We start from the raw sequence: 21,984 nt of genomic DNA on the forward strand, positions 1-21,984 counted from the left end.
GTTTTCCTCTTAACACTGCTTTCATTGTGTCCCATAAGTTTTGGTACGATGTGTCTTCATTTTCATTAAATTCTAAAAAACCTTTCATTTTTTTCATATTTCTTCCTTGACCAAGTTATCATTGAGTAGAGCGTTGTTCAGCTTTCATGTGAATGTGTGTTTTCCGTTGTTTTTGTTGGTATTTAAGACCAGCCTTAGTCCATGGTGATCTGATAGGGTGCATGGGATTTTTTCACTCTTGTATCTGTTGAGGCCTGTTTTGTGACCAATTACATGGTCAATTTTCCCAAGTACCTTTTAAACAGATTGTGGGATCTTGGTCTCTTAGGGCGTTCTCTCCTTCTCAATGTCCTCCCCGTTTGTCTGTCTGTCTGCCTCTTCTGGCTCGGGATGTGGTAAATCTGCTTCTCCTCACTGTCCTTGCCCAGCAGCACCCTGACCAAAAGCTCTCTCGTTCACTCTAGATTTCACTCTAGATTGTTTTTATAAATGATTTATTAACTTTTCTATTTTTTTATGATTATGTAAAAGTGCAGTCTTTGTATTTGTCCTTAATAAATTTCACATTATTTTTCACTGTAGAAATAATACAAAAATAGAAGTAATAATTAGAAAAAAAAGAAAAGAAAAAAATTAGTTGCCCAACAGAAATACAAAAACATAAAAGAAAAAATTCCCTTCTTCACCATGTCCGTTCTCAATATACACATATAATCTTACCAGAAATAAATAAGAGTGGGGTCATACTATAGTGTCCTCAGGGCTGCTCAGAACTGAACCGTGATTAAGTTGTACAGTTTTTAAAAATCCTCATTTATATTTAGTTTTTGTATATGAGCATTTCATCTGCATGTATGTCTGTAAATCTTGTGCATGTCTGGTGCCTTTAGAGGCCAGAAGATGGTGTCAGACCCCAGGAACTGAAGTTACTTAGAGTTAATAGCCCCCTGTAGGTGCCAGGAACCAAGCCTGGATGCTCTGGAAGAGCAGCAGCCTGTGATCCTAACCACTGAGCCATCTCTTTGCACCCACTCCCATCCCCCCTATTTTTGTATCCTGCTATGTAGTCCAGGCTGGCTTTAAACTTGTCAGTCCTGCCTCAGCCTTCCAAGTGCCTGGATTATAGGCATACACCACCACACCCAACTTGACATTCAGTTTTCAACATGTATTTAAAATCACCCCTTCTGCAGACATCTGGAACCTGAAGCATGCACCTCTCCACTTTTGTTTAGTTGAGGAGGCTGTGAGTGAGCTCCCACATCCTTCACAGGGAGGTTTGTTTATCAGTCCTTTTCTTAATCCAGTTTTTACTGGATACTTGTTTTATGTTGTATTCAACCGCCCACTCCTTTCAGTTGTCACTCTACTATTTATACATAATTATGGTTCAGGGGCACAGTGTGGCATTTCCATTTGTGAATGCAATGTTTAATGATCAGATATGGATAGCTGAAATGTCTGCTACCTTAAGTGTTAACTATTTCTTCATGATGGGAGCTTGCTAAGTCCTCTGTAGCAGCTGTCTTGAATGTACAGTTATTGGCATCCAGGTATCCTGCAGCTCTGTGGAGCGTGAGAGTTACTCAAGCCGCCCCCTTGTACCTGTTAACCACCCTCTCTGCAGCCCCTTCTCAGCTACTCATAGCCTCTTTTCTACTTTGTGCTTCTCTGAAGTCAACTTTAGAACATATGCTATCTGCTTCCTGGGGTGTGAGTATATTGTAGTAACATGTGCTATCTCCCAGGCTCAGCTCTTGTACAAATAAGGTTCCATTGTGTTTAATGTCTGAGTAGTGTTCCCCTGTGTATGCCACCACCTGGTCTTGGCTGTTTCGTTATAGATGAACGGCTAGCTTGATTCTGCACCTTCCCTTTCCGTGGGTGTGTGCCATGTGGCATGTCTGATTTACATGGGAGTTCTGCTTCTAGTGTGTTTGGGGAAATTTCGTGTTTTCCATAATTGTTATATATGTGAGCGTTTCGTTTCTCTTTTCCCTGGTTCTAGACAAGTCTGCTTTTTAACATACTTCACATATGACAAGTTTACTTAAGTGTTTCCGTTGCCTAGTTTGCAGACCCAAACTTTTCTTTGATTGCTTTGTAACTTAAATTCAGCACCCTTGATGATACGGGCGAGCGGGTACTGAGTCTGTATGTGTAGAGCTGCCTCTGTCTCTTCAGCCTCTGTATTGTCGAGCTCAGTGATATGAGTATCCCCTAGTTGATTTAAGTATCCCTCTATTTAATACCTACCTCTTAATAGGTGTTTAAATTTTTAATTGGTATTCTTTTATTATTATTTTAACTAGTGCTATAGTCAGTATCTGTTTCTTTATACTCTAGGATATTTTCATGGGGATGTATTTTATATCAGTTTCTGGAAATTGTTATCCAAGGATATTTACATTTTGAAACTTGTAAAGAAATCCATTTGCTTTAAATTGTTTTTAAAGATTAATGCAGATTAGCATAAAGCTACTTTACCCTCATGATACCTTCTGTGGCTGGGCTGAGCTGTGGGGAGGATGAGCCCTGTAATCATCGTCTGCTCTGAAAGCAGTGTTACCTGCCTTCTTTATTTTTATTTCTTACTCTTATGTACACAGGTATTTTGCTTGCATGTGTATCTGTATACCACATGTAAGCAGTGCTTTCGGGGGCCAGAAGAGGGCATCACATCCCCTAGAACGGGAGTTAACGGGCAGTTAGCTGCCTTGTAGGTGCTGCAAATTGAGCCCAGGTTCCCTTTTAAGAGGGGCAAGTGTTCTCAACCACTGAGCCACCTCTCCAGCCCCAGAACCTGTAATACCTGTCCATTTGTCCCAGCACTGCTCGCTCTCTGGAGGAATGTACTTGGCAACTCTTCCCAGGCCGGCCCATTGTCCTCGGGACACCGCCTCCCTCTGCAGAGCCCCTGCTTGAGAGAGTGTGCGCCTCTCCAGGCCTTCTTTCAACTACTGTTTGCTGATGATAGCCCTTCTGGTTGACTCAGGAAAGACACCCTGACCTTTCAGTACTAACATTAATTCTAGTTACATCAATTTACCTGTGGCACTTAGCTCTGTAAAAGCTTGGTGTCAGGTTATGGGCTTATCAGTCTTTTATCAGTGTGACACCTGTTCTTTAAGGCGTTCATTTAAGGCTGTGTTCAGCATGGAGACCTGGAATGTATTTAAAGTAAACGGTACTGTCAGGAGTTAAGTCAGATCAATCTTTTGTGTAAATACTTGTTTTCCCAGGATTCATGTTATAATCCTCACTCGCCGCCGCCCCCCAAGATAGTATTGCAGAATGAGGCTTTTGGGAAATGTTTAGGTCATGGGAGCAATGCCCTTGTGAGTCTTCTAAGTACTCCATCCGCAAAGTCAAGACAGAGTAAGAAGTCTTCATTTATGAGCTAGAAAGCATGGTGCTCCCCAGACTCTGAGTCTGCCCCCACAACTATAAGAGATACATTCCTATTCATGTCCTGGGCTGGTCAGGGCATTTGGGTATAGTCGTCAGATACTTTCCTTCCATTCAGCTAAGCCTTTCCACTCACCCTTCAGTCCCTTGCCCTAAAATGCATGATCTTGTCTGACTGCCCTGGCTGGCTGAGGCCTTCCATGGCCATCTTACTAAAACAGCCGTGCCCTCGTACACTCTGCTCTTACTTTTCCTTGATCTGTTTCCTCCAAAGCAGGATCCTCGAGGAATCGAGGCTCCAAGGAGCACTATTCTCTCCCCAGTGCCTGCCTCATAGTAAACACAGGGTAGATAATTGCCAGGGAGTGGATGCATCTTGTCTGCAGGCTGTGAACAAGCAATGCTGGGTCCCTCAGTGCTCCTCAGTGCGTGACCAATACCAGGCACCCCATCCCTGATGTCTCACTCCGGGTCTCTCTCAGATGCTTAGGCCTCCCGTGGGGAGCTGAGCGCCTTAGGTAGTTTTAATGTCTTTGCCTCGAGAATACAAGCTCTGTGCAGGTAGGAAGTCATTAAACTTGGTAGTGATTGTCCCCTACTTGAGGATGACTGAAGAGTGTGTCTCAGCTTTCCCTCCAGGCAGGTAGGGAGGCTTAGAAGCCTCACCATCTCTCTCAGCTTCTCTCAGCTTTGTGAAGTCTTCATTTTTGTTATTTTACCACATTATCTGATATTTGCTTTAACCCCAAAGCAATTTCTATTTTTCCTCTCCTTCCTTTGACCTATTCAGAAATTGAATGCAAGTCATAGAGATTGCTCACTTTAGGATAAAGTGTTTTCCCCTAGTTGCTCTGCTTGGTCTCATACTGACTTTGGCAATATGTTCTAATTTTCTGGCTCATTCTGTTTTCACCTGGGTCTAGCTTGGCCTCTCTTCAACATGTCTCAGTAAAGCTTCCAGTAAAAGTACCTCCTCCTCCTCCTCCTCTTCCTCCTCCTCCTCCTCCCCCTTGCCCCCTCCTCCTCCTCCCCTCTGTCCTGCTTCCCTCTTACAATGCCTCTCTTTCCTCTCTGTGTGAGAGTTAGGCATCTGTTCTGCCAATCTTTCATCGCTTTGCTTCTCAATTAGACATCACTTTCAAAAATGAGTTCTTCCTTCTACAAACTAACTTTACCTTCATTGTTAGGATTAAAGGTGTGTGCTGAGGTTGTGTCTGTATTCCAGCCAGAGGGATGAAAGGTGTGTGCTAAGGACTGAGTCACACCACAACTAGAATGTTAGTGAATAACACAATCTTGGGGTTCACTGTGTGATCAGATATCCTTCAACAATGATGCTTTCATGTATGTTAGTGTATTTGGGGGGGACTTGTCTATCAGAGGACCTGTTTGCCTTACTGTGCCTTGAGAGCATGAGAGACTGCATCCTGAGGTGACAATCCTTCCCCTTCCAGCATATTGTCCTTCTTTTTCCCAGGTTGTGTCGACCCTCCTCATAAACATAATTCCAGAGGACTACGCCCCCCTGAACTTATCTGGAAAGGCAAAAATTGGCAGCAAAGCCTGGGTGAAGGAAAAGCCACGGCCTATCCCTGACTTTGACCCGGACTCCATGTGTGAGTCCCAGGTATGGCTGCCCTTTCTAAAGTGAATCTCTGTTCCTGGAGGTAGGCAGATGAACTTGAAAAAACAAGTTCAAAAACTGATGCTGTGCCTCAGAAGACAAGTTGTCTTTCCGATGTGGTCGGGGCTGCCCTCTGCCCTCTGGCTCTCATATGAAACGCCTGCTGATTTGGGAAGGCTTCCTAAAGCTGGTGCTGATACCTCAGTGTTTACAGCACAGAACTTGCTCTGTCCTTCAAGACCCCTGAGAGATGTGACTTAGCCAAATGCTGTGAGGTTCTCATTCCCACCTCCAGACATTCAGAACCAGGCTTAGAGGAGGCCAATGTGGTCACCCTCCATTACTTCACCCCTGTGAGAGCACACTCCCACCAAAGACTACCAAGGCCTCTGCGTGCTCGTGGTAAGCGAGCATCTCAGGTCTGCTGCTGGCTGTATTTTTAACAGGGCCTGCTCTCCTCTACCTCCCTCTTCCCTCTTTCTATTCATGGGGTGTTGGTTATTGAACCCAGGATCCCCTGAACGCTTAGCATGAACTCTACCAGTGAACCCCACCCCCACCCTGTGTCAGATGCCCTATGCAGACCTGGAGCAGCCACTGTTTTTCCCTGTATAGATCATCCACTTACTGTGTGCAGTTAAAAACTTAGCCAGTGTGTATTTGTCTCCCCCATCTAAAGTGTGTATTAGTTTCATATATTCCCTTCTACTTTCCCTGAAGGATTTGAGGCAGGTCACAGTAAAGGGACATAAACAATAAAACTAAATAGTACTTGGCTTATATGGGTAGCTCCTATAAGAGATGACCCCTGCAGCCCGGCTTTGGTGACCCTTCCCTACACAGGTGATCATCAGGGAAGGAGAGCTGCTCTGCGGAGTGCTGGACAAGGCACACTATGGGAGCTCTGCCTACGGCCTGGTCCACTGCTGCTATGAGATCTATGGGGGTGAGACCAGCGGCAGGGTTCTCACCTGCCTAGCCCGCCTCTTCACTGCCTACCTCCAGCTCTATAGAGGTTTCACCTTGGGTAAGTACCCTGCTTGTGGCCCTGGCTCTGTTCACCTTACAGGATGGCACCTAGGCAGTTTTCTTGGTCGATGTTTAGGCTCTTGCCATCAGTGCTATCCACTGACTTTGCACAGCCAGTGCTCCTTTCCCTCCAGCAGTGCAAAGCAACCCTCCCATCCCCGTTCTGTCCCTTCAACCCACTCGTTATGATAGCATAAACTCCTGCACCCAACTCACAAGTGAAAGCCAGACCTAACCAACAGCCGTGCTTGAAGCTCTTCTAGCCCAGGGCACAGACAGGAATGGTTCAGTGCACTGGTGACCTATGTGCCAAGGGTTGACAGAGCAAGCAAGGCCATGCTAGGAGGGAGGAGAGTTTGGGGGAGGGCTGCCTAATTGGCAGAGATCATCATTACAGGGATGGCCTGGATGCGACCTCATGCAGGGTCTGCTTTTATGCTTTTGGCTTCCACGGAAAGGAATCATCTCCTCCTCTTCCTGCTTGCATAGAGTCTTCAGAAGCCTCAGATTTCCAGCTACTGTAATGGGACTTCCAGATGTTTGCTCTTGCTCTTAAACAGTCAGTTGTTGCCTTCCCACTCAGATCTCTTAAGTCTGGCATTCTTGTGTAGAAACAAAACATTGTTGGGTTGAAAAGAAATTACTGTACTTGACGTGGATGCGTGCTTGCATGCATGCATACAGCTGTAGATCGGGTTCCTGGGATACTCACTGTCAGCCTCTCTTCTACTGCTGAACAGCCAAAATCTCTAGCCATTTCATCCCACATATATTTATTGGATGTAGCCAGCAGAGCTTCTGGCTAAAAAGCAGAAGTTTGAAACTTAAGCCTCGGCTTTCTTCTGTGTATCTCAGTTTTGAGCCCTAATTGTATCACTTACGAAAGAGAAGTTGTAGTGTTTAGGCCTCCATGAGCATTCATTAGTGTTAATATAGCTGTTCCAGAGTTTCTCTTACCTGTAGCTCTCAACTTTGGGTCAAAGCATCACCAAGTTTACTAGCCAGTGCAACATTAGGCCTGGGCCCTGTTGATCTTCTCTGTTTGACTTTGCAGGTGTAGAAGACATTTTGGTTAAGCCAAATGCAGATGTGGTGAGACAGCGTATCATTGAAGAATCTACCCAGTGTGGACCCCAGGTAAAGAGGAGGACTGGGAGGCTGTGGTCTGCTGTCCACCTTACAGAATAAAACCACGCCCTCCTTTGGCTAGAGCTTCCTGTTCCTTTCTTCGTTCTAGGCTGTCAAGGCTGCATTGAGCCTGCCAGAAACTGCATCATGTGATGAAATCCAAGGGAAATGGCAGGATGCCCATCTGAGCAAAGACCAGAGGGATTTTAACATGATTGATATGAAGTTCAAGGAGGAAGTGAACCATTACAGCAATGAGATTAACAAGGTTAGCCTGGCCATACAGTGCACAAATCCCCATCTTTTTGAATGCTGATTTCTGTTGGTTTGCTTTTAATTACATTTGATTCTCACCCTGAGCCTTTTAGATCAGCCCAACTAGGTGAAGTTTGAAGTTGGGTAGGTAGAATCCGTCTTTGTGAAGAGCTCACACAGAGTCTGGGAAGGCCTTGGTTTCATGCAAAAGAGGAACGCTTTGAGCAGCATTTCTAAATGTGTTTCCTTTGAAGTTGCTGCATTAAAGGGGCTGAAGAAAGAAGCCTGCCTGTAGAACCACTCCACTGTAGGTAGATGTACAGAATGAAAGGCAGAAGTCTCTGATGCTTGTGCAGCAGCACCAAGGGAATGCCTGGCCTCCTGTTGTACTTGGTCCTTGCTGTGTGACCTTAAGGAAGTCGTGTGCCTGGGCACTGAGTTGTTCTCACCGAGAAGCAGGCGTGTGAGGATGCTGAGCCCCTCCTCTGGCAGTCCTGGAGGAGATGGGACTCTGCATGGGTCAAGGTCACATGTGCTCTCCCTGTGCTCCAGAGCCTGGACTCCCCGTCTTGTGGTTTGGAGGAGCCACCAGCCAGGAGTCTGTCCTGAGCAAAGCAAGAACGAGGCTACTACTCAGCATCAGTCTGTCTGTGGATCCTCTCCCTGATGTTCAGTTGGTGGCCTAGAGAACAGCTCTCCTCAGTAGAAAGTTGTATTCAAGCCGGGCGTGGTGGTGCACGCCTTTAATCCCAGCACTCAGGAGGCAGAGGCAGGCGGATTTCTGAGTTCGAGGCCAGCCTGGTCTGCAGAGTGAGTTCCAGGACAGCCAGGGCTATACAGAGAAACCCTGTCTCGAAACCCCCCCCCCAAAAAGAAAGTTTTATTCAGAGGAGCCTTAGCACTGCCTGGGAAAGCAGGAGCCTTGCCCTCCAGAGCTGACAGCACATCTTAGAATAGATTCTTGTCCCGTGGCTCACTTCCTGCCCAGGCTCTGCCGCTCCTGTGCAGAGTTGGGTGTCTAGATCTCCAGACAAAGGCTGAAACAGATTCAGAACCCATGTCATTGTCCCCCAGGATCTCCCTGTGGGCTTCCTCACTTCTGCTGGCTTTTTGCTGAGGCAAGGCTCCCAACCCAGTGCTTGGTGTTGTGCTGGTGAGTGTGGACATTGGTAAAATGCTGGCTCTTTGGGGAAGCAAATGGTGCTTTCCTGTGCTGATTCATTAGTACCGTACCTTAGATTTTATTCTTTGTTTACATTTTTTTATTATCTTATTTTATATTCATTGATGTTTTGCCGACATGTTCTGTGTGAAAGTGTCAGATCCCCTGGAACTGGAGTTACAAGCAGCTGTGAACTGCCGTATAGGTGCTGGGAACTGAACCTGAGTCCTCTGGAATAACAGCCAGTGCTCTTAACCACTGAACTATCTTTCCAGCCCAGATTTTATTCTTATCAGTGTCTTATCTAGTCACTGTTCTATTGCTGTGAAGAGACACCATGACATGTAAGGCAGCTCTTATAAAGGAAAGCATATAATTGTGGGCTTGCTTACATTTTCAGTGGTTAGTCCGTTGTCATGACAGGGAGCATGGTGGCACGCAGGAGTCATGGTACTGGAGATGTAGCTGAGAGTTCTACATCCTGATCCATAGGCAGAGGCTTTTGAAACCTCCAGTGACACATTTCCTCTAACAAGGATCCTCTGATCCTTTAAGATAGTGTCACTCCATGGTGATGAGTCTCTGGGCTATTCTTATTCAAACCATATCTAGAGCCTCCCAGTTGCATTTGCCAGCTCCCCACCCCCAACCCTCCCCTGCTTCCCAGCCATTTATGTTTCCTTATTTGGTGAGGTTTGACCAGTGAATGGAACCTGGGGCTCCTGTGAGTGTGGCAGAGGCAGGACACATCTATAGGCTTTAGTGAAAGGATAATCCAGATAAGGCTTTCCTTTGTCTTAAATGCAGTTCACTCTTCTCTCTGGCTTTATTGGTTTTGTGTCATAGTTTTACCTTCTGAATGTGGGATTTCAAAAAAGATGAAGTCGCTGACCAATGTGTTGATTTAATCCACAGGCATGTATGCCTCTTGGCTTGCACAGACAGTTCCCCGAAAACAACCTGCAGATGATGGTGCAGTCAGGAGCCAAAGGGTCAACCGTGAACACGATGCAAGTATGAACAAAAGTAGCTCAGCCAGTTTGCCGGAGGGGTGGGCTGATGTCAGGAGTCAGCTTTCAGGTTTATTTCTGCTTTTAAAACATCTCCAGTCCATGTAAAATATAACTAACAAGACTAGAAAGCCCTGAAGCATATAGTAGTCAGTGCAGGTGCTAACCACTGTCAGGACTCAGACAGAGCTGATGGAAGTATGCAATTAGATTACATACCATATGAGGTGTATTATAACAACAGGCATTGGTCTGTTTATATATGCATGTTATATCTGCACATCATCCGTCTATGTAGAGTTTCAGTGAAAACCTTGATGTTGAAATAAGGAGATGCCTCAATCACTGAAGTGCTTGCTTCACAAGCCCAAGGACCTGCGCTCAGGGCTCCAGAATCCACGCAAAAAGCTGGGCATGGCAGTTGATGTAGTCCCCTTGTGGGTGGGGTAGGCAGATCCCCAAAGGTCATGCTGGTCAGCCATGCTAACCAAAATGATGAGTTTCAGGTTCAGTGAAAGACCCTGTTTCAAAACATGAAGGTGAAGAGAGATTAAGGAAATACCTAGTGTCAACCACTGGCCTTCACAATTACACACATGAATTCAAACACACACACACACACACACACACACACACACACACACACCACACAGAATCTTACAATGTTGTATGACTACTGCTTTCATTTACACTGTAAGCATTGTTCTAAGGATCATTTACCTCTTGAGTCTCATTATTGTCCCAGAGTTCCTTGGTGCTATGGAGACATTTTCACAGATCTTAGTGTCTGTTTTGATGTGGGGTGGTTGTTGTTGTTGTTTTCAGTCCTTGGGGGTCTCTTAGAGAGTATGCACCATCCTTAGGTGAGTGCCAAGACAGTGTGGACGAGAGGCTGAGCAGATGAGTGGGCTGACTTCTCTCTGGCTCTGGGATTATTGTCCCCTCTGGACTCCATCCATATCCCCATTGGAACCCTTTCTTAGAGTTTTTATTGTTGGGATTAGCACCGAGAGCTTGAGGAGGAATTGATTTCCTCTTACAACTCCATGACTAAGGGAACTCAGAACAGAAACTCAAGGCAGGACCTGGAGCAGAAGCCATGGAGGAGCATTGCTTCCTTTTATTACAACTCAGGGCCACCTGCCAGGGGTGGCACTGCCCCCAATAAGCTGGCCCACCCACATTAACCATTAACAAAGAAAATGCACTACAGGCCTACTTCCAAGCAGCCTGATAGAAACATTCTCTCAACTGAAGTTCCTCTTCCCAGATAATTCTAGCTTATGTAAAGTTATTTAAAACAAACAAACAAACAAACAAACAAAAACAAGCCCAAGCAGGACAAACTTCAAGGCACTCCCAGGTATACCATGGTGACTCTAAGTCACAGTTTCTTTTCTAGGCATCGCCTGTCCTCAAGTGGGAGGGGGGGAAAGCCAGAGCCAACTTTTCCTTGGAATGTTCTTCTTTGGCTTGTATAAGCATCTAGGTTGGCCTTCAGGTCTGACACCATTTCCAAATGCTTTCCCTGAGGGAAAGCTGGAAGTCCTGCTTGGACAGAGTGTCACTCAGCACTCAAACCTTGTGTGTCGTTTGTGTTTTGTTTTCCCAGATCTCTTGCCTGCTGGGCCAAATTGAATTGGAAGGTCGGAGACCCCCACTGATGGCGTCTGGCAAGTCACTGCCCTGCTTTGAGCCTTACGAGTTCACCCCCAGGGCTGGTGGCTTTGTCACTGGAAGGTTTCTTACCGGTATCAGGCCTCCTGTATGTATATTTTTGGCATTTTCCCTCAGCTCTATGCCTAGTAGTGGTGACTTGTGGCCTCATTAGTAATAGTACAAGAACAACCAAGTAGAAAACGTTAAAGGCATACCTGCCAGACCACATGGAGATGCCCACTGTGATACTAGGGCCAGCAAAGTGCTTACAGTAGGCATGTGATCATGTTAGTAGTAAAATGAAAAGATTGAGCCTGTTGTGTTGGCTCATGCTGTAATCCCAGTACTTGCTCAAGAGAGAATTGTCATGTTTGACTCCATCCAAAGCTGCGTAGCAAGTCCTCATGCCTCAAAAAAAAAAAAAAGAAAGAAAGAAAGAAAGAAAGAAAGAAAGAAAGAAAGAAAGAAAAACATGAAAAGACAAGATAGATCTTGGTCTCACCCTTTCTGTAACGTAGCCTCTCTAAACCAGTTCTTAGCTGCTTCGGAAGCAGCCAAAAGTGGGAGTATCAGTCACTAAGGTGCTTATGTCACTGAAAGGAGCGTGGTAAAGATTGATTTCATGAGGTCCCCATTTTCTGTTGTCTCCCCTCACTCCATCATAGTGGGGCATCTGTAGCAAGTATATGTTATTAGACGCGTTCTCACGACCGGCCAGGAAGAACACCACAGACCAGAATCTTCTGCGGCAAAGCTTTATTCTTACATCTTCAGGAAAAGAGAGCAAGAAGCAAGAGAGCGAAGCAAGAGAGAGAAGCCAGAGAGCGAAGCAAGAGAGAGAGAGAACGAAAACCCCGTCCCTCTTAAGGAGCATTCTCCTTCGCCTCGGACGTGTCACTCCTTGATTGGCTGCAGCCCATCGGCCGAGTTGACGTCACGGGGAAGGCAGAGCACAAGTAGTCATAAGATACCCTTGGCACATGCGCAGATTATTTGTTTACCACTTAGAACACAGGATGTCAGCGCCATCTTGTAACGGCGAATGTGGGGGCGGCTCCCAACATCTCCCCCTTTTTCTTTTAATAAGAGCAAATAGGCCACCCATATTAATGAGAGTGGAGATAGAGGTCAAATCCCCAGTGTGTAGGTAAAGGAGCCATGTACAGGATTAGCTCTTAGGCTTACAGGCTTTTACCCAGAGCAACCCTGACCTGCTCCCGTGTCGTTTTGCCTGGGGGAAGGGAACTAGGACACTGAACCTTCATGAAAGATGACATGTCTCCCTAGAATAGGCTCATATATGCCGCAGAGCCTTTCCATTGCAGTGCTTAGCCTTGCAACTCTCTCGGGCTGCTGAAGCACACTCACTCTATCCCGTGCAATGAGTCTAGCCTCATGGGATATAAGAGCTGAGTGGCCAGCGACCTATTGCCTAAGCATAGATAACCATATATCAGGGGGAGCTCCATGTTCTAGTCCTGCAAGCGCCTGGGCAATAACCACCTTGTCTCTCCTAGTTTAGGCCTTAAGCTTACAGACCAATCAAAGAAGCAACACTAATCCACAGCAAAGTGTATCTCCAAATAATATTAATCCCACCCATTTTTTAAAGAAAGAAAATGCTGAGGAGATCCAATTGGGTAATCCTTTGGTCAGGGACAGGTCCAAGCGCGTGGAGTTGACCTGAAGTCTCAATTCCCGAAGGATCTGTTTAAATTCAGCCATCCAATTCTGTAACATATACTGAAAAAGACTTTTTGACAAATTAGCTGCCCTAGTAAATTTAACATACTGAATGGAAATAACACACAATCCCGGAAACTTTTGTTCACATCCCTGCTGAGTTATTTGTCATAATACATCTAGTTGTATCTGGACAAGATCTATGAGTTGATTAACCAGCATGAGACCTCTCTGTATCTTGACATTAGCTGAGGCCTGTTCATCTATGACTGTAGTCACTGAGGCTGACAAAGTGTTAATGGTGTCAGTCATCTGGACCTGTCCAGACAGAGCCAAGGCTGTCTGAATTAAGGCCAAACCCAGTTCCTAGTTAGTGGTAAAAAAGCAGGAGAATACTTGAGCATTATACATCACCGTCATTGGGAGTGGAAATGTCGACATTATCCCCCAACGCTGCTCTCTCTTTATTATTGACGCCCTGGACATCACCAAGACGAGGGACATTAGTATTCCCTTGGTCAGTCTGGATTTTTCGGGTGAGTCTTTCTGGTACCCAAAATGGGTTGTCTTCATTCTGTGGGAAAACACAGATAGCTCCCCTGGATCTTATCAAGATAGGATCCGGGCCATACCATTTATTATCAAGGACATTTTTCCATTTAACCATCTCATTGGGCCTATCTGGCTCTGAACAATGACGTTCAGCCGCAGTATGGCCATGAGCATCAATATTTAAAAAATTAAGTGTAAAGAGTGCCAAAGACACCGACACTCTTGGTGCTCGGGGTACAGTCTCCTCAAAAGTTCCCCTCTTCTGTTTTATAAGATAGGCTTTGAGGGTGCGATGCGCACGCTCAACAATACCCTGTCCTTGAGGGTTGTATGGAAGTCCAGTCAGTTGGGTTACGTCCATCTGACGGCAGAACTGCTGAAATTTTTGAGACGTATAAGCTGGTCCATTATCAGTCTTAAGGAGTCTGGGTTTCCCCCAAGCACTCCATGCCTCAAGACAATGTTGAATCACATGTGAGGCCTTTTCTCCGGTTAACGGAGAGGCAAACATGATGCCAGAACATGTGTCAATGGACACATGGAGATATTGAAGTTTTCCAAAGGAAGAAACATGTGTAACATCCATTTGCCAGACCTGTAGAGGTCGAATACCGCGTGGGTTAATTCCCACATGAGGAACTGGCAAGAACTCACAGCAGCTTTGACATTGAGTAACAATGTCACGGGCTTCTTTTCTTGTCAAGGAGAAACGACTGCGTAATGTTTCAGCCGTCACATGAAAATTATTATGAAAATTTCTTGCAGCCTCTACCGGGGATGATAGGGCAGCAGCCACCACTTTAGTGGCCTTATCTGCCAAATCATTTCCCAGAGCCATGGGGCCAGGTAGGCCTGAATGGGCTCTAACATGAGTAATATAAACAGGAGATCTTCTAGATAACAAAACTAATTGTATCTGCTGAAAAATATTGGCAACTCTACTGGAAGGCTTAATCACTCCAGCCACTTCTAAAAGATTTACTGCATTTACCACATAACAGGAATCTGACACAATATTAAGGGGTTTTAAAAAGGTTTTTAAAACTTCTAAGACCACTAAACATTCTACCACTTGAGGTGAATTTTCATTATATTGTTTGGATACCACTTTACCATTAGCCACATAGGCACCTATGCCAGTTTTTGATCCATCAGTATATACCACAATCCCATTTTTAAGTGGGTTTCTTACTGTTATTTGTGGAAACACAACAGATTGATTTTGGGCAAACTGTAAGATTGGATGTTTTGGATAATGGTTATCTATTTTTCCTGAAAAGGAGGTAACTAAAACTGCCCAATCATTAGATGCGGCTGCCAAGGTTTGAACCTGTGCAGCGGTATAAGGTACAATTAAAAGATATGGACTTTGCCCAAAGTGGGTGATTGCTGCTTTTAGGCCTTTAAGGGCAAGCTGTGCAATTGCATCAGGATACCAATCTATTATTTTAGCTGGGGATACGTTTGGATGGATCCACAACAATGGCCCATTCTGCCACAAAACTGCAGTTGGCAATTGTGCTGTCTTAAAGACACACAAACTGAAAGGCTGCGAATCCTCAATACGTTGTAATTGTGCATTCTGTAAGGCTTTTTCCACTTTTTGTAAGGCCTGGTTAGCAGCTAGAGTAAGAGTCCTAGGGGAGGAGATATGAGGATCTCCTTCTAAAATACTAAACAAAGGCCTTAACTCAGCGGAAGGAATCTTTAAAAAAGGTCTGAGCCAATTAATATCTCCCAACAGCTTTTGAAAATCATTTAAGGTATGGAGGTGATCTCTTCTTATCTCTACCTTTTGGGGCACAATCTTATCTGGGGACACCACAGAGCCCAAGAATTGTCCTGTATCAGAAATTTGGACCTTTTCTGTGGCTATCTGTAGACCCCACTGACTTAAAGTTTTAAGTAGAAAAGGATATGCCTTTTGTAGCATGGTAAGGTCTTTATGGCACAGGAGGATGTCATCCATGTAAAGGAGCAAAATTAAAGAGGGGAACTGTTTCCTCACTGGCAAAAGAGCTTCTTGCACATAAAGTTGGCACATTGTAGGACTATTGGACATTCCCTGTGGTAAGACCTTCCATTGATACCTCTTATCAGGTTCAGCAGAATAAGCTCTCTGACCCGTTAACAAGTCAAAAGTCCAATCTCTCTGCTCTGGAGTTAAAGCAGCAGCGTTTGCTCGGTCCTGCGCCTGTGCCGCCTCCTGCCACAGAGCTCGCCATTCCACACACTTGCCCATACCAGGGAGAGCGGCCTCCGCAATCATTTGCCAGTCGGCAGGAGTCAGTGCCACGCCGGCAAGCCTGTCCAACTGCACCAAGGCAAAACCAGCACTGATTCCACATTTACGGACCGACTCGGCAAGTTCCCCAATCTGCACATATTCTACCGGAGCGTGGACACGCCCACCCTCGGCTCCTTCAAAGACTGGAAATGCCTGCTGTATTTTCCCCCGCTCCTCTCGGGGAATGAATGAGTCTGCGCACTGCCTCTCTGCGCACTGCCTCTCTGCGCATTGCTGACGCACTACGGGCTGACGCACTACGCAGGGCGGGGACTCCGCATAGGGCGGGAGTGCACCTGGTAGCCGATTGCCCTGAGGCCAATTAGCAAACTGGCCTTCGCCAGCCGCTTTTGGCTTTTTTCTTGACCGATTAGCTGGCTGGTAATGGGCTGCTTCTTCCTCCCAGTCTGTTTCCTCAGAGGAGGATTCTTCATCTGCTTCAGAGCTACTAAGAGCTGGCTTCCTGAGCTCATCTAGTGACGAGTATCTCCTAGAGACCTCCGCTAATCGATCTTTTTTCTTCTCCCTTTTTCCTCTTTTTCTTCTAATCTCTCTCCAGGTATTCCTACCTAACCTTAACTTTTCCTCGGGTTCAAGACCCTTGGAAAGGCCTGTATACTTATTTTGTGAACCATATTTTCTCTTTGTTCCTACTCTTTCTTCCCGCTTTACTTCTGATAGCTTGTCCTGAATTTCCTCTAGAATTTTCAGCCCTATCTTAACCACTATATAACATGTGAAAAGGAACAAAAGGGCTTCTAACACTAGAAAAAATTCAAGGCCAAACATAACTTGTAAAGCCATTTTCCACTTTACTTCTGATAGACTGTCTTGAATTTCCTTAGAAAGTTCAAGATCAGACTTACCTCGTTCCCCAGCTGAAAAGTTCTGAATTCATACAGTTGAATCCTTCTTAACAGTCTGCTTTACGGGAACCTTTATCACCGTCGTTCCCCAGCTGATGAGTTCTGAATTCGGCAGTTGAATCCTTCTCAACAGTCTGTGTTACGGGAACCTTATAACCTTGATTCGCAGTTCTGGTTCTGGAATGAAGTATCCCTCCTGCGCCAGTCCGGAGTTTTTTCTCGTCCCGGATTTTCTCGTCCCGGAATTCGGCACCAATTGTTATTAGACGCGTTCTCACGACCGGCCAGGAAGAACACCACAGACCAGAATCTTCTGCGGCAAAGCTTTATTCTTACATCTTCAGGAAAAGAGAGCAAGAAGCAAGAGAGCGAAGCAAGAGAGAGAAGCCAGAGAGCGAAGCAAGAGAGAGAGAGAACGAAAACCCCGTCCCTCTTAAGGAGCATTCTCCTTCGCCTCGGACGTGTCACTCCTTGATTGGCTGCAGCCCATCGGCCGAGTTGACGTCACGGGGAAGGCAGAGCACAAGTAGTCATAAGATACCCTTGGCACATGCGCAGATTATTTGTTTACCACTTAGAACACAGGATGTCAGCGCCATCTTGTAACGGCGAATGTGGGGGCGGCTCCCAACAAGTATATAGCTTTGCTTCAGCAAATACAGTTTTCCCCCTAATGGAATCCCCTTTTGGGTGTCAGTCCCTTGGTTTCATGGGGTTGTGCACATGTTGCACATGGTGTTGTGAGAGGTTGCCGAGTCTGGAGTGAAGGGTTGTAAGGCTGCTGATGCTCTAGAGACCCCACCATTGGCCCCACACAGCATTTCCAAGATCATCCACAGCCTATAGGCAAGAAATACTAGTGGGTTTATGTCGAATGTTTCAAACTCTGACACACACCTTTGAGTATATCAAAAAATCCCTGAGCTGGACTGTGAACTACCATATAGCTCTCGACTGTAATCCCAATTAGTCAGGAGCCTGAGGCAGGAGGATCACAAGTTCAAAGCTAGCTTAGATGACATATGAAGACTTTATCCCAAAACTAAACAGAAAAGTTTAGGGAATATTTGAGCTACAGGATCCAGGTCTGGGATTTGCAGGACAGCGGTGAACTCCAGCATTGCTTCTCACTGCAGAGTGGCATACAGTGTCCTCAGGATGCATGAGGGAGTGCACTTAGGGCTTCTGACTCCTGTTGCTTTTGATCCACGTGTCCCTCCGCCTCAGGCAGGAAGAGAGCGATCCCAGGGCATCACAAGTCTTTAGGAGCTATTGGGGTTATGAAAGCCAGGATTCTAGAATCTAGGAAATGAACAATCTGCATGGCTAGGAGAGGGTGCATAAGGTGACCCTGCATGGTACTCACTGCCACATCGGGCTCCCACTTTCCTCATAGGAGTTCTTCTTCCACTGCATGGCAGGACGAGAAGGCCTGGTGGACACTGCTGTCAAAACCAGCCGTTCTGGCTATCTCCAAAGGTAAAAAACAAAGTACCTCGGATAGGTGGGTTAGTATCCCAAGACCCTGAACCTGTTGTGTACATTCTTTAGATGATATAATCTCTTTTCAATGTCTTCATGTGTGCCCTGAGACAGAAAATAGCACAGAGTGTTTCTGTATCACTGGTAGAGCATGCCTTCAGAGGTTTACACAGTAAGCCCTGCGTTCTACAGGTCTTCTAGGTGTGCCTTACCTGTGAGCTGCATATGCCTCAAAATATCTGAACACAACCCAACATAGAATTGTAACCCCTCATCAAAGATTATGGGGTTCTTTTTGCATATATAAAACTCGGTTACACAGTCATTAGGGGTGAACTTTGTAGATGACAACATAGTGAATAATAACCAGAGGTTGGACATGCCTGGATGGCAGTGGTGAGTTCGTTCTTTGTCAGAGAGGTCGGCAACCTGGGATAGGTACAGAGTAACCTGCTAAGGTGTCCCTGTCACCTGGAGGTCATCAGCCAAGACCTTTTCTTTCCTCTCTGTTAGGAAAAGAAACAGTCTTGTACCTAGCCTCATTGGGTAGACGGAAGGATCTGAGCCCAAAGAATGTACACTAGTGGGAATAATGATAAGAAACCGAGGGGATGCAGACCCAGGCCTCTCCAGCTGCGATATGGAGCGTGTGGGCAGAGTGACAGGAGCCCAGTTCCTTCCTGACTTCCCCTTGAAGCTCTGCCCACCGGTTAATGCTTTGACATTTCTTCTGAGCTCAGACTTACCATGTTGTGTTCACTTCCTCCTTGACTCCATGGCATCAGTGTAGGGAGGACAAGAGTTGAGGGCACTCCTGAGTGATCTGTTGGTAAGAAGACCATCTGGAGCTGGCAGGGCACAAGCCCCTTTCTTCCCAGGAGCCTGGGTTACCTGAGCTTTGTGTGAGCAGAGGTTAGACCTCCATTCCCCCTAAATTGTTCAAGAATCTTAAGTGTAGCATCAGAAAAGCTGGGAAGCACATGATGGGTGAGCTCCGCATGGTAGGACCCAAGTGTGGGAATCCATAGAAAGAAGACTATAGGAGGCTGTTGGGGTCTCTGGCTGAGCAGAAGAACAGCAGCAAAGCTCTGTACCTTGCAGAATTCACCTGCCAGTGGGGAGCTGAGGCAGGAGGAGGCACAGCACAGGCTTCAGGTGGGTAAGTGGAGAAGGCACAGAACTGCTCACTCAAGTTTTCAGGCCTCAGAGGCAGCACAGCACAGTTGACAGGAAACAGAATACTGTAGCAGCGGGAGGATACGGCTGGCTGCGGTTTGATAGGAGGCGGTTCAAAGTAGATGTGTCAGTGGGCCATTAGCGATAAGATCTGAAGCTCAGAGAAGCAGTCTAGAGACATGGACATGAGGGGCAGCTGTTAGGCCCTCTAAGGCCAACATAGCAGCAGGCCAAAGACTGACATCACCACCACCACCCTGTGTGGGGAAAGGAGAGTTGGTGTTTGCCACCAGCTTGCCGGGCTCTGAGTCAAACATCATGGAAGTGGTAGATAGAACTGAGCTCTACTCTCCCAGCTTGGGTTGGAAAACAGGGTCTTAGGAAACTGCAGTAGCCGTTGAGTTGTGACCAAGACAGAAAGCAAAGGTGGGTGAAGGAGCCAGCTACCATAGAGGACTGGAGACAAAGGTCTTTAGGTAGGGGCATCATGTCAGCATTTAGTTCCTGGTGCTGCCCTTTTGCTTGGCAGTCTGCACTGACTGTTTAAGAATTCTTCCTTCTCTTCCCTTCTTTGCCTGCCTGTGATTCTAAGGATGCTGGCTGGTTCCTTAGAGCTCCGAGATGCAGCAGAGCAAACAACGGGGAGCAGCCATATCAGCTGAGCTAAATAGGAAACCTGGCCTTGGGAGTGTGGCAGCCAGACCACTGAGGTGCTCTCTTCCTGGAAAACGGGCAGGAATTGTAGCCTCTGGATGTTAGAGCCATGGCCTGGAGCACTAGAAGTGGTCCATCATAGAGTTTCTCCTGGAGCATTGGTCCCCTTCCTTCCCCTCATCGCCGCCCTGGGAGGTGTTTTCCATGGGCACTGAGCAGGGAGTTTCCTTACAGGTGTATCATCAAGCACCTGGAGGGGCTGGTCATCCAGTACGATCTGACGGTCCGTGACAGCGATGGCAGCGTGGTCCAGTTCCTGTATGGGGAGGACGGCCTGGACATCCCCAAGACACAGTTCCTACAGCCCAAGCAGTTCCCCTTTCTGGCCGGCAATTATGAGGTAATGTCAGTAGTCAAGGGCGATAGCTGCGGCCCTGCCACTCCATCTATGTGACCATTGAGAAAAGCCAGAAATTTTGTAAAGCCCCAACCAATGTCCAAAAGCATTTGATATTTTCAGAGCTCCTCCTTAGACTCTGACCACACAAGGTCATGGCAACACATGAGTATCTGTGGAATAATAGCTGCCTTTGGGGAGTGGGAGTACTGGGCCTTAAACTGAAACACACAGCAAGTCTGGGTTCCTCCTTGGTGCAGTTGAGGGCTATAGCAGCCTTCTGCCCAGTTTTATCTAAAGCAACTAAATGCTGAAGCTATGATAGCCAACTGGTGGGAGGTGGGCAGGGGTTTGAACACAGGCCTGCCTTACACGTGTCTGTAACTTGTGTATTTCTTTGTTGTTGTTGTTGAGTTTTTTGTTTTTGTTTTTTCAAGACAGGGTTTCTCTGTATAGCCCTGGCTGTCCTAGAACTCACTCTGTAGACCATAATGGCCGTGGACTGAGCAGTTACCGTTTTCAGCCTGGGAAAGTGAAACCACCATGAGCTGCCCAGGACTTAGTTCTGATAGAAGAATTAAGCTCTCACTCCTGGCTGGGGCCTCGCCTTACGTGCACCTGTCCCAGTACCCTGGCCATCTTTCCCTCTTTCCCTCTTCCTGCTCTTAATGAGCTGATCTCTCTCCTAACGGTGAAGGCTTTATTCACAGGGTGTTTGTTCCTTCCAGGCAGTGATCTGGGGACTCTTAATGCACCTTGGGTCACTTGACGTCTTATCATGTGGTCCATTTTTATGCCGTCATCTTGCTTGTATGGTTTGTTTGTTTAGGTGATAATGAAATCCAAGCATCTTCATGAAGTTTTATCCAGAGCAGATCCCCAGAAAGTGCTCGGCCACATCAAAGCCATTAAAAAATGGCATCACAAGCATTCCGGTGCCCTGCTGAGGAAAGGCGCCTTCCTCAGTTTTTCCCAGAAGATCCAGGCAGCTGTGAAAGCTTTGAACCTAAAGGGCAGTATCCAGAATGGCCGCAGCCCCGAGACCCAGCAGGTAACGTGGGGAGACTGTGTCCACAGTGCCTAGCGTGTCCGGGCCTCCGACAGAGGAAGGATAAGAGCTGCTCCCTAATTGAGTGATAGCAGCCCAGACGCCAGTGGTGGCCATGTGAGACTATGACTAGGAGACTCATTAAACGTAGGAGTAGGCCTTGAAGGAGTACTCGGGCTCTGATGGTCAGAAAAGCTCAGAGAGACCAGTCCTAGAAGTGGAGAGGGCATCTGTGAGCAGAGCTCTGGATAGAGACCTGGGAGAGACAAGGCCAGCGTGGGTTTGGGAGAGAAGTGCTAACTAGCATTTAGTAGTCACCTCACTCTGAGTGTCATGATTGCCTGGGACAGGTCTTTGCCTCTTATACCATAGTCATGAACACTGTCCATTTGATTCCAGAGGAACCTTAATTGGACAGTAAATAATGATGCCATGCCCCTGCTATGCTTTGGACAGGCCAAGGTGAATTGCCCAAAGCATCCTGGTCAGCACCATGCCATGGGACAGACTCTGTCCCTGTTTTAAGTGTTGAGCTGGTTCTTAGGTCATCACGGCCAACCAGGT

At 46.5% G+C, this 21,984-nt stretch overlaps 1 protein-coding gene and 1 long non-coding RNA gene across 4 annotated transcripts in view; one reads left to right on the top strand and one right to left on the bottom strand.

The window, feature by feature from the left end:
- Polr1a (polymerase (RNA) I polypeptide A) overlaps nt 1–21,984 on the top strand; it is a 70,383-nt gene that overhangs the window by 34,412 nt on the left and 13,987 nt on the right. For both annotated transcript variants that reach the window (NM_009088.3, XM_006505804.2), the window contains 9 exons: nt 4,886–5,035; nt 5,876–6,059; nt 7,116–7,198; nt 7,299–7,457; nt 9,522–9,620; nt 11,229–11,381; nt 18,060–18,142; nt 20,210–20,375; nt 21,202–21,423. In NM_009088.3, the coding sequence (NP_033114.3) occupies nt 4,886–5,035; nt 5,876–6,059; nt 7,116–7,198; nt 7,299–7,457; nt 9,522–9,620; nt 11,229–11,381; nt 18,060–18,142; nt 20,210–20,375; nt 21,202–21,423 (1,299 nt within the window). The remainder of the gene's footprint in view (nt 1–4,885; nt 5,036–5,875; nt 6,060–7,115; nt 7,199–7,298; nt 7,458–9,521; nt 9,621–11,228; nt 11,382–18,059; nt 18,143–20,209; nt 20,376–21,201; nt 21,424–21,984) is intronic.
- On the bottom strand, nt 17,671–20,311 carry Gm26628. Of its 2 annotated transcripts, XR_003956450.1 has the most exons (3): nt 19,240–20,311; nt 18,892–18,968; nt 17,671–18,250 (listed from the first exon to the last, which is right to left on the bottom strand). It is a non-coding gene; the product is annotated as a predicted gene, 26628 (long non-coding RNA). The 2 variants fall into 2 exon arrangements; XR_003956449.1 differs by having other exon boundaries at nt 17,671–18,968; nt 19,240–20,214.

This window comes from Mus musculus, chromosome 6 (genome assembly GCF_000001635.26).
Source record: "Mus musculus strain C57BL/6J chromosome 6, GRCm38.p6 C57BL/6J".
Classification (NCBI taxonomy): Eukaryota; Metazoa; Chordata; class Mammalia; order Rodentia; family Muridae; genus Mus; species Mus musculus.